Source organism: Bombyx mandarina, chromosome 23 (genome assembly GCF_030267445.1).
Source record: "Bombyx mandarina strain Sakado chromosome 23, ASM3026744v2".
Taxonomy (NCBI): Eukaryota; Metazoa; Arthropoda; class Insecta; order Lepidoptera; family Bombycidae; genus Bombyx; species Bombyx mandarina.
Genome location: NC_143229.1, coordinates 8,835,728 through 8,849,032, shown reverse-complemented (window position 1 = coordinate 8,849,032; position 13,305 = coordinate 8,835,728). Strand labels below are relative to the sequence as shown.

Below are 13,305 nucleotides of genomic sequence, written 5' to 3'. Positions count from 1 at the left end.
GTTTACGACCAACTTTACACCTGCTTTACGTCAACCCTCCTTGGTTTATGTCTCCATAAATCCATTTAACGAACGCACTGTAACGACGCACTTTTTCTGTTTCTTCTTCTGGTACTTTATTTACTTCATTAGTTTTTTACTATATGATTTAGATTTTAACTACTACACTAAAATTTAGATTTTACAATACCAAAATTACAAGTATAGATTTTTTATATTATAAGTGAGCTCAAATAATTGGTATCTATGTAGGTACATATGGATATCAAAAAATCTCCAAAAAACATTTAAAGGACTCTAGTAAGAACATCAGTTAGTTTTATACTTAGTTTTATTGACGCAATCGCAATAGAATCAGGTACAAAATAAGTATTAATATAAAAATTTCAATCGGATTTGTCTTTGTCGTCACTCTCCTGTATTACCACCACACGTTTGTTTGCACGTCTTCTTGCGTGAGGGCCTAATCTCACTCTGGTAGGCTCTCCTGATTCATCCTGCGTAACCTAGAATATAATATATAAAATTAACGAGTTTACTAAAGGCATTAAAGCAATAAGAGAGTTTTGATTCGCCCGGCGCATGTTAATTTCAATTGGTTACTAACACCCGCCTTTAAAAAAAAAAAAAAAACTAATCGAATCCCGCAGGCGGGTACCAATTTTTCTAATGAAATACGTACTTAACAAATGTCACGATTGACTTCCACGGTGAAGGAATAACATCGTGCAGTAAAAATGAAACTCGCAAAATTATAATTTGCGTATTTACTGGTGGTAGGACCTCTTGTGAGTCCGCACGAGTAGATACCATCACCCCACCCACCTATTTCTGCCGTGAAGCAGTAATGCGTTTCGGTTTGAACGGTGGGGCAGCCGTTGTGACTATACTGAGACCTTAGAACTATATCTCAAGGTGTGTGGCGCATTTACGTTGTAGATGTCTATGGGCTCCAGTAACCACTTATCACCAGGCGGGCTGTGAGCTCGTCCACATATAGCCTAAGCTATAAAAAAAATTTTTTTTTTCCTTCAGATATGTAAACGATCCAACAGCTCACTGTGAGATCGAAGTATCAGTTGACAAATAAATTAAATTGGGACCGGAAACGGAAACGGTAAAAACCGGAACATATGTTATGCAGGCTTTCCCGATATAAATAGACAAGACTCATCCGAACTAACAATATAGCTAACCTCATCGGTAATTTTGTAAATTTCATAATTCGATATTATTATTGAGATTATAGTCGTACCTTCATATGTACATACATACATAAATATATACATGGAGTTGTGAATTTACTTCGAAAAATCAGTAACCATTACCTACTATAGGATTTGAACCAAGGAATGCACTTCAAATAACGTCGTTCATATCATCCAGGATAATTCACAACGTTGTATACAAACCAATACAATGAGCGTTACTTGTAATTTATGACCAGTAAATAAAGTTTCCAAAAAGTTCTACTTCGATCCCTGTTTTCGATCGTCTCCGCAATATGTGTTGCAAAAACTATTCGGTAAGCTCAAGTTTCCTTGCGCATATAAATAACTTTGTAAAACAAATTGAAAAATTTTATTCGAAAGACGGAGCATACTCGAGAAATAAAAATGGCCGAATGTAGCAGTCCTTTAAGAAAAATCACCTGCACTACTATTTATTTATACCTACTGAAAGTAAACACCTAGATAGCTACGTATAGCAATCAACATGTACTATTTAATACGTCGATCCCTTATCATTCTGATTACCTCCAACAGACCCAAAACTGACATTTAAACATCTAAACAAGCCTTGGTTGTTATTTTTAATCATAATAGTACAGATAAGCAGAAAACTTTCTTTATAGTCTATAAAAATATGATTCATTGTTAATCGGGAGATACATCTTTACAAAAAATTATGTAAACAAAAGAAAGTTGAAGTTTTCTCAACTTTTTGTTCTCGGAAACAATAGATTCATTACCCAATTAAAATTTCCGTTATCCGTAAAAGTATTTATAGCAAACTTTAAAAATGTTTCACAATAAATCTGTTCTCACCTGTACTCTTTTCCTTACTGGAACATTGTTCTCCAAAAGCTTGTTCACTGCACTGAGAGTATTAATCGGTATCTAAACGATAAATTTAATGTAAAATAAAGAATTATGACAGATTATATTATTATGTAACAATAAATAAAGAATAATTTAAAGAATAAACAAAATTTTAATTAGATTATTAACAAAAAATTAAGTAGATGTTACTGGTCTGCCTATTACTACTACTAATACCATAATACCACAATAGTCAGTATCCATCCGTATCAGATATTCCGGTTTGAAGTGCTGCGTTATGGTGTTGACCTGAGATCCCGAGACCTCATGTCTCAGGATATGGGTAACGCTTTCATGTTTGTGGACATCAGTAAATACTTAACATAATATGTAAGTCAGGGAGTGACGTCTTCCATCATTGTATGCAATAAACAAATTGGAACACAAAAGTAGTTGTGCAACCCGAACGGAATAATAAAAACAATTATGACCTTTGTTAAATAATAAAAAAAAGTTTATCTGGAGTTTACGCTTGTGTCATTCCACGAAGTCATTCTTCAGATTTTATGAATAGCAATACCAAATATGCATTTTAAACAGTTCGACATCTTAAATAAAAGTCCCTTAATAATCATTAAAACATTAAGTTTCGAACTTAAATAAATAGTACTCACTTCCTTGCATCTGTGGTTTAAAGATGACAGTCATAGATAGTACCGATAAGTATTTTTCAAAACGCTATTTTTTTCATGAGAATCCTTTTTGTCTTTTATTAGACCTTTTTTAGTGAACCTTTGTTTAAAATTCCATCTCCAGTATTAAAGTTAAAACTTGAATCCTCTCCTAGTATGTAATAGCCACCACTTCAATAAATGATACGAGTATGTTTTGCGTGTGGTTATAAAATAAAAGCGTTATTATTGTATAATTTCACACCTCACCTTAGTATATTTTATTATAAGCTTGCAAAATTTCTCAAATTGGAAAATAAATTAGATACTCCTTTTATTACTATATTAAGTAAATTAAAACTAAAAACACTTTAGTCTATTAACGTTTTAAATACAATGTGAATATTAGGTGATAATAATGTGATTAATTTGGAAATTATGGATTACCTTTGTTAGTAAAAAACCGATTAAAACGTACATTTAATTAGAAACTTACTGCAAAAATGTCACCTATAACTTGAGATGCACTCGGAGTCTGTACCGATATGTGTGATTCAGATAAAGCTGATGATGATGATGATGATGAATGTTTCGGTGATATGATGTCAGATTCTGAAGATTGAAAAGTTGTAAATGATAAAGTATCCCGAATACGACATCATGAAAGACAAAATATGAAGCCTTTTAAACGAATGTATATTTTTGAACATTTCATGATCGGAGAAATGGAAAAGACGTTCGATACTTCAATCCTAAAATGAATAAAAATGACAAGAGATTCCAATGAGTCATAGTCATGCAGTGAGTGAATTTCAAGTCTAATGTCTTCAAGTCTATTCAAGTCTATTTATATAAACTATTTTATTTAGTCGAGCTTTTATTTATTTAATTAGCTTACCATAATTACAATGCATTACAAATTACTAATAATATGAAAAAATAACATGAAAACGTACTACAAATGTTGTGGTCAACCGTTAGCGGCATAGAAAGGTTATAACAGTAATATTGTACTTTAATATAATACCCTCAACTTACTAAAATAGTCCAATTAAAGTAACGCTTAATGAATTATGAAAATTAAAATATTAGTATAAGATATTTCTTGTGTTATACCTAATTATTATATAGATTTTTTTGTAACATAACGTAAAGTTATATGCTATTTGTACAGCCTGTAACTGATCATTGTCTTCAGAGTCCAAAAAGATTAAAGCATTTGCCTAAAGACTCTTCTCATAAAATAAAAAGAATAAAAGCAGAGCATAAAAACGTAATCAAGATTACGAGGGCTAGAAGGTCAATATTATACCTGACTCTTACTTGGAAGTTTATGCTGCCGTTTATTGTCCTTAGAAAATGAATAATTTTAAGCCTACAGATGTTCATTATTATCATGTTTTTTATAGCAATTGTTTTATTAATACTATGTGATGCAATTAAATACAGTAAGAAAAATATTCCAAACTCCTGTTTATTATTTTGAAAACTAGATACAAAATTTATTATATTAGTATTTCATTTATAATATCCACCTGCTTGGATTGTCGCTGATTTCTGAACGGAAACGTTTGTGTTGGCTGCTGTGTTACTAAGGAAGCTGCTAACAGCTTTCAGTGCCGAAATTGGAATCTGCGGAAAATATGAAATAAAAATAATGACCATTATAAATAGTACTGAGAATAGTACTGAGTCATGATTTTTACTCTGCACACTTATTTGAATAGCATAGATAGGCAAACACAAAACGTTTAAGTACAATTTCGTTCTTTCTCATTTATTAAGCAATGCTTTTTGTTCTTGTTTGTTTTTTAGCTATTTACAAGCTTTGTTTTCAATACCAAAAATATGGGAAATAACCATTTCGTTTTTATTTTCAGTAACAAAACAATAGATTCCAATAATCGACGAGACTATACAAAAAATCTAAATTTTGGTGTATCAGTGATTATTGTCGAAAATTGATCATACGGTGAAAGCTGATGTAAATAAATTTATGAAATTTATTTGGTAATTGATTAAGATTCCGAAAACATACGTTAAAAATATCTTGGAACAAAGTTGGATTTCTTGACACTGTAACTTCTTTAGTGTAGGTTACTTGACCGCCTCCATTGCCACTACTTTCAGCCACTGCACCTACGTTAGCTGAACTCTGTGCTCCAACATCTATCCTCTTTTCGATTACTGGTTGAGTATTGTAAACTACGACTGGAGGTTCCGGAGCTACTTCAGCAGCACCGCCAATAAAACCACCAATGTAGGCTGTTTTGTGAAGATTATGATGTGGTTTTGTATGCGTGTGAATAATGTGCTTTTCTATAATTTGTGGTTGTGGCTCTATATCGACCTGTAATAAGTTTTATAGTAATTTAAATTAAAATCTCATCACAACCATGTTATGAAGACAACTGCACAGATAGTGAAACTGCAATTTTATAAAAATATTGTTAATAAATTAACATGGTTAATATTGTTTATGTGGGGGTATTTTAGTTGCCATCCTGATGTTATGATATTTTAAAATAATAAAATTCATTGATCTAAATCCCAATTGATTCAGTACTTCTGATTCACCAATTGAAGAAAGTACTTTATTTAAAAATATACTGGTATTAATGTTCAACTCAAATATAGCATGTTGTTTAACTCACTTCTTTAACAATAACTGTTGGACGCGATTCAGTTTCAATGTTGAAATGTGCATCGGCTTTAGCTTCTGCTCCAATGGAACTCAAAGGTTTAACTTCGTTCAGTGCATCATTAAAATCGGTATGCACTTCATTAAGTTTTACACCGTGATCCGATATACCGATCGATTTCGTACCGGAGAATGTTACTCCAGAAGCTCCAGCAATCGAAGACTCACCAGCCTTTAATGCAACATTACTAATTATAATATAAATATTATAACAGAAACACATTGAATGCAGAACAATAATGATGATGACAAAAATTAGGAATATAAACCAAATATGAAATACAGTAAATGAAATGCGTGCTTATATATTAGAAATATGCGAATGGATTAATGAAATAAGATCAGTAAAGAAGCAAGATTATGTGTTGTGCATTTTGATACTTAAAAATGATAGCTGGTTTTACCTGTTTGTTCTCAGAAACCACACGTTAGTTTGACGTAAAACACGGTCGTTGTTCATACAGTGCTTTTCTAAATAGTTAATTAATTAATAAAATAAGTTTGTAAGTAAAAAAAGTATAGTTTTATTAAAGTTATTTATTTCTTTTATTATAGTTAATCGTAAAACTTAGTTCAAAAATACCACCACATCAATTAATAATAATAGGTAAATATAATAACGTCCTTCACCAATTAAAGGTGCTTTTGATTCTTTAACAATTTTTTCAATTCTTTGCGCTTGCGTCGTTCCTCTTTGTTTCTTACCAAGCCAGAAACAGCATTATGAGCTCCTGCTTGAGCAGTTGCAAATCCATTGCCTGCTACGTCTTCTGAAGCTACTCTTCCTGCAAGACCAGCTTCTGCTTTGACGTTGCCACCTGCCGTAGCTCCAGCATAAAGTCCACCTATGAATTTAGTAAAATTAGGTTTTTTGTTTCATTTCAAAGTAATCTCATTTGTTTTGAGATGTTGCAAATCAATTGGTAATCTGTCGTGCCATCTCATTGTGCTATCGTTCTTAATTTTGTACAATTTATTCTTAGTTTGCATTGCATTTCAGAAAATTAAGAAACAGTGAGTTAATTCAAAAATAAGTATACTATAATATTTGATAACAAATGATAACTGCTATATAATAAATAGCTTTTATAACTATGATATTAAGATAAGTTACAAATCAGCATGGTTATTTCATCATTTAATTTTGAAACCACTGGAAGCACTTGGTAGTCCACATTATAGTGATAAAAGATCATTATAGTCATATAAAATACTTATCTTTCTAAATTTATTTTGCTATTCAACAAAAAAATAAGATCTTGTTACCTTTTAAAATTTTTTTTGTAAAAACACAACCTATTGCTTTGAAAGCTAGAAACCAACATCTGATTAAACAGATTTATTGCTTTTTCGTTCGACATTGCTGTTTTGTCGTAATCTCGTTCTATTTTGTGTGGACAGTAAAACGTGAAATTCACTGTTCTATTTAAAAAATTTATTAAATATAAATTAAGGTGATAAATTTGTCGAAACTATTTAAAGCCATTTGTCGGATAAGACAAATTCATTTTGTAATTAGAGTATAATTACGATCTTAACCTCCGGCTCGGCCATTGCCATCGACTGCTCCACCTAATCCTGCTCTTGCTGATTGGCCATGAGGAGTTCCTGCTTCAGCAAATAACCCTCCAGTACCTGCACCACCACCTAAATAAAAAAAATATATTTATAACACTTTTTTTTTTAATAGGGCTATTTGTTTAGGAAATCTCGATTTGATTGCCAGTCGGAATTAATATATCTTTTTTAATATTTACGTTCGGAATCTCATAAATATATACTAACTTCTCTTTTTTTAGTACCTATTACACAGCAAATATTCCTTGCGTCCGTGGAATATGTAATATTTATATTGAATTTAAATAATGCGGTCTATTGTGTTCGCATTTTTTTACATCTGTCATCTTCAACCTAAAAAAGATGTCACCGCTGCTCTAGGCAGCAGTACAGACAGAGCGGTGTCTAAAAGCAGCTAATATTTTACACTAAAAATAATATTTAATGTATATATAAACTGGCCTATAAAGTCCGGCACGAGCGTAAATTAAGCGAGTGGTTATCTCTTTTGTTTAGCTTAAGTTTTCTGGCCGTCCAATTTAATAAAATGTTATAAATTAATGGCTATTCCTCCGATACAATGACAATTAATGCTGGTATTCCACAAAGTTCGGGGCTTTTCACACTCTTTTTATCCTGCAAATCAATGATATCTGTTGACTGCGTGTACTGCCATACGGATAACTCTAGAAAGGTTAAGGTTGAATAATTCAGGAGAAGAATTCAAAACTTGCGTTTGAAGTGGAAAGTAGCTAAGCTGTTCCTTTGGTAATTTTCAAATTAAGTATTTGCAAGTATGGATGCAATAAAAGTATTTAAGTATCTATTAATCACTCACAGGTTATAAATTATTCATTTTGTTTACTGCGCTGTTGATAATTATTTTGCAAGAATTACGTGTGATTATCTCCCATGCAATAGCTAGCGAAGGACGTATGCAAGAATGGAATATTTTTTGTCAGTTTTTTTTTTATATGGCAATTGTTATTGTATATTGTATTACGAAGAGGCTTAGTATAAATTCACGACAATGTTCGTCATATTATTATGTAAATGTTTTGAGGGGCAATAAATAAATTAATAAGTATTTGTTGTTTTCTTGCAAATAAAGTTTTTACAAAAATCTCATTGAATTATCTTATACTTATCTTATTGCAATTTAATATACTTATCTTATTGCAATTCAATATACTTATCTTATTACTAATATACTTAAAATACTTATCGCATCTTCATAATTTCTTGTTTCACGAGAATTTTAATTTAGTTTTATCATCACTTCAAAATATTATTCACCCTTCACCCAAACGCTTATTTAAATAAATTGAATGAATGAAAATTCTCACCTAATAAACCTCCGAGCCCGACTCCAGCGTGGTAACCGCCGAAGTTCACGCCTATCTTACCATCCTTGAAGGTTATAAACTGAGGCGCCTGAAAATAAATATCGGGTTTTAATGAACAACAAAACGTTTACGGAGATATTTTATTGTGCAATATACGGTTTAATATACGTTGCGGATTAGTGAAAGGGCACTGCACGCTCAATAATTAGTATTTATTTGAACTCTTTTAAATTGTTTGCCTTGTAAATTTCTAATTAGTAGCCTTTTTTGTTGTTTGGGCTCGTGCGCCGAACCTCCTACAAGGCCCCCGCGCGCGGGGGGTTTGTGGGAACGGTCCGCAGATATTGGTAGCGGACCGGGTACCAAGGAATGGAACATAGTGCCCTACCCACTAAACGAATCCCCTGAACTCTCGCTCAAGCGTCCGATTCCTCTCGAGGTCAGAACCCGGATGTGGTAAGGGGATTACCGCGGTCAACGTCAACGCTGAAACCAGACAGCGCACCTCACCCCAAGCACGCAGCTTACCCCAAGGAATAATTAACAGCCTACCTAGGTATATTGTTTTATTTTTTAACACTATAACATCAACCTACCATTTTTCACTGGTGGTAGGACCTCTTATGAGTCCGCACGGGTAGGTACCACCACGCCGCCTATTTCTGCCGTGAAGCAGTAATGCGTTTCGGCTTGAAGGGTGGAGCAGCCGTTGTAACTTTACTGAGACCTTAGAACTTATATCTCAAGGTGGGTGACGCATTTATGTTGTAGATGTCTATGGGCTCCAGTAACCACTTAACACCAGGTGAGCTGTGAGCTCGTCCACCGATCTAAGCACTAAATAGAAAAAAAAATAACACCTCGGCTATATATAGGTATTATAACAATCTCATATAGGAATTGAGAAAAGACACATGATAATATGATGCACCTCTTCATTTAAGCAAATTATGCAATGTGTGTACGTAAAAAGGTACTTTTTTTCTGAGAATACTCGAACTAAAGTAGTTTGAGATTATTTTATAAAAATTTAATTATGTCCTCAATTCAATTTTTATTTTATTTCAAACGCTATATTCCTGTGTTATGAAACAACAAAATTGAGAATAATAAAAAACAACATTAAATTAACTCAGGGAAATACTTGAGATCGTAAATTCAAAGAAGAACCAGAAATGTTGTAAGCCAAACAAATGTGCTAAGTTTTTGTGTATATCAATTTCTCCGCCTCACATTAATCAGAAATAGACAACATAATATTATTATGATATATACTTCAATTTTAAATCTATCGGAACTATACAATTGAATGTGAATGAACATTACTGACGGTGTACAAACACAACAGGATATCCCATTGCACAGTGTACCTAATGCTTCGACGCCAATTACGAACAACACCATTTTTTTTGTAACAAACCTTGAAGCTAATTATTATACATCAAATATTTTCCACTTCGTCAATTCTTTTGTGCTCATGCATAATTTAAAATCAAATTTAATGCTGCTTGAAATTAAACATATAATCATTTTTTCACTCCAAGATATGCATTTACGGTCAGCCTTTTTTTTATAGTGAGTTCATTGATTCACTATAAAAAAGAGGTCAATGAACTTACGACCAGAACCCCTATGGATGACTACGTTAAAACATGATTTGTATTGTTCAAAACTTGTTTCATCATTCAAATCAGAGCCCATGAATGTTTCGCGGCAGAAATAGGAAAGATGATGGGTTTTACCGTGCCATCTTGCAATGCGCTTGCCAACAGTAATTACGCAAGCTTATAGAATTTAATACACTATTGACATTTCTCTGTTAGTCATAATGTATTGGCCTTTTTTAGATTTACTGAGATATCACTGACACTATAGTGAAAGCTTTATTTTTTTAAGTGATTGGAAACAATTGTTTTTTAAATAAACAAATCTATATTCGATACAAAATAAACAAACATTTTTTATATATTTTGCGTATTCATTTTGTAAATAATAATAAACCAGTATCGCTTTAAAATACATATTGGCGTTCAAAATTCTTAATTACAATGAAGTACTGTTTTAACGAGGCTATAGTGCTGACCATGTGGGAAGTAATTGACTATTCATAATTAATTACACTTTTTTTTTTATTGACGAATACAATCTATTTTGATGTTGATATTTCTTGCCCATTAGCCTTCATACAACTATACCATACACTTTCATAATTATTCTATTTTGCTTAGATGAGTGGACGAGCTCACAGCCCACCTGGTGTTAAGTGGTTACTGGAGCCCATAGATAACGTAAATGCGCCACCCACCTTAAGACATAAGTTCTAAGGTCTCAGTAAAGTACAACGGCTGCCCCACCCTTCATACCGAAACGCATTACTGCTTCACGACAGAAATAGGCAGGGTGGTGGTACGTACCCGTGCGGACCCACAAAAGGTAATTACGAAATTATAATTTTTGCGGGTTTGATTTTTATTACACATATGTTATTCCTTCAACGTGGAAGTCAATCGTGAACATTTGTAAAGTAAGAATTTCATTAGAAAAATTGGTACCCGCCTGGGAGATTCGAACACCGATGCATCGCTAGAGACGAATGCACCGGTCGTCTTATCCTTTAGGCCACAACGAATTCAAAAATTAAATTTATTTATATGCCGACGATATCTCAGCTGGTTTCCACTTTGGGCGAATATTCGTCTGAGGAACAGTTTTATTTGCTCTTTATCTTTGTATGTAATATCTCTGTTAATTACATGAATTTAAAGAAAAATGTTTATGTATTTTCCCAAGCAGAGATATCACGAACTGAATACCACCATTCTATGTCGTCGACTTAACATTAGTATTCAAGAAACATACAGAACAGAGATGTTTACGATTTTTTGTTAATATTAACCCGATACAGCAACGTCTCTATAAACTACAGTACAAATTTTAATCATTTGTTGTAAGTTAAAATTTGAATAATCCACATATTCGATCCTTGAATCACAAAGTCATACATAATACAAAAGAACTACTCCTTTGCAGAACTAATAAACAGTAAGATATCCAATACACATTATCGTCATTCCAATGGAATGTCTTTTGTGCATACAGAATATCAACAGGCATTCCATATCCATCCATCAATTTACATTGTGATTCCAAATTTAACCCAGGCGAAGCTACGGGCTTATTTACAATTGTCATAGTATGCATTATTCACTTATGTAATTTATGAAACTGTTTGAAATATCATATTCATATACCGGAGCTATCACGCGTGCTTTATATGTTAGAAGTATCAGTTTTACAATTTGGTACAACATACTATGTTCTTAGCTTTAATTAATGTAACAAATGTACATATTTATTGTGTTCACGAGTGGTCATGGATAGAAGCTCGTTAGCAGTGTATTTACATAGTTAATTCGTTTACGCTAAACATATATGGTCTGTTTAACTTCTTAATGGTATTGGTGAAGGTTTTGTTTGCTCTTCTGCCATGCGTTATAAACAAAAACTAAGTTCGTTATTTGAATTGGATTTAAATGAATAATAATTTTTGTTATATAATTATAATATACCAGTGGTAGTAGTAGAAATTCGACTATAATTAATTGAAATTATAAGTTTAAACATTATTATGGTTCTATTGTCAAACACTATTATAATTCGATAATATAATCACAGTATTCGCCAAAACTGCACTATAGACCGATAATATTAAAGACAAACAATATTAATTTATTCTCAATTCGACCACAGCCTTTAAACAATAACAAACGTTTCCCAATTGACAGTAAACAAATAGTATGTTTTTATGTATGTGTTGTAGCATTCTGCACTTCTTCTCTATATTCTCTATAAGTGTGGGAAATTTCATACTCCTCCGTCCGGGCAATTTTCGTAAAAAGGGGTACAAAGTTTTTGCTTCACATATTAATATATAGATAAACAGTTTATATACTCACAGTGAGATAATGAGCTCAAATATAAACTTGCAACCTTGCCGCTCAGGGTTTCTGCATAAGTCAATGTATCTAAGAATATGAGAATATTAAGTAGATCGGTTCTTGGCACAGTTGACGCATTGCCACTACGTTTCGCTGCACTAAATGCGAGGCACGGATTTGGCACGTAACTTATTTCATTGATTTAATTGAATGGGACGGGCTCAGAAGACTTACACGCACGGCACGGGCACACTCCAACTCAAATATGAAAATATATTAATTTATTTGCATATCATTCAATTCCCACTGGTTATTGTATCAGTCATTCATAACAATTTCTTGGTTCGTAATAATTAGTCGTTTATCTGTATGAATAGCTCAATTAAATCTGATAATTATTTTGAGTTTTGCGAAAATCTCTAATACTTATATATAGGTAATACTGCTACGCTTTATGTCGCTTAATAATGTTGAATGTATTTAGCACTGAACCCTAAAAATAAAATATAGTGGACATCTCGTAAAATTTATCATTTCTTTTATTTTCAAAGGAATATTTTTTTGTTACATATATTTAATTTCATATTCATTATTCTATTCTATTCATCGTTTTCAATTGTAAAGCTTTTGCATGACTTGATAAGTGTCTTTAATGAGACTTTTGTATTGAGACATTGGTATAGTCGACGTTTATGATTGAAATTATTAAAATATTTTTTTCATTCGTGAAAATATTAGAATTTTTTTGATGATAAATTCTTTGAGGACTACCTGATGAGTATCCAATACTATCCAAAATTCTCAACTCACGAAAGTAATCAAGAGACAGTGAACATTAAACCGAAAAGTAAACCCGCAATCTATTTTCTTGCATTCTTGCTATCTTGCATTCTACTTCTTCTATCTTGCATTTTACTTCGTACTTTTCAACTCTATAATAAGATTTTCAAGGTGAAAAGATAGTTATTCAACTTCTGTCAAGGAATGAGTAGGAGACGCGTAATGTGCATACTCCTCAAACGTACCACTAAACATTGTACAGCTAACCCA

General features: G+C 32.4%; 1 protein-coding gene across 1 annotated transcript in view; it reads right to left on the bottom strand.

Moving 5' to 3' along the window:
* Window positions 1-313: 313 nt before the first annotated feature.
* The window catches only part of LOC114245547 (uncharacterized), a 28,071-nt gene continuing 15,079 nt past the window's right edge, over window positions 314-13,305 (bottom strand). The window contains exons 3-11 of the mRNA XM_028177760.2: window positions 8,318-8,405; window positions 6,954-7,061; window positions 6,120-6,259; window positions 5,368-5,586; window positions 4,752-5,063; window positions 4,249-4,345; window positions 3,210-3,325; window positions 2,049-2,120; window positions 314-506 (exon numbers count right to left, since the gene is read on the bottom strand). Of these exons, the coding sequence (XP_028033561.2) occupies window positions 387-506; window positions 2,049-2,120; window positions 3,210-3,325; window positions 4,249-4,345; window positions 4,752-5,063; window positions 5,368-5,586; window positions 6,120-6,259; window positions 6,954-7,061; window positions 8,318-8,405 (1,272 nt within the window). The 3' untranslated portion in view covers window positions 314-386. The remainder of the gene's footprint in view (window positions 507-2,048; window positions 2,121-3,209; window positions 3,326-4,248; window positions 4,346-4,751; window positions 5,064-5,367; window positions 5,587-6,119; window positions 6,260-6,953; window positions 7,062-8,317; window positions 8,406-13,305) is intronic.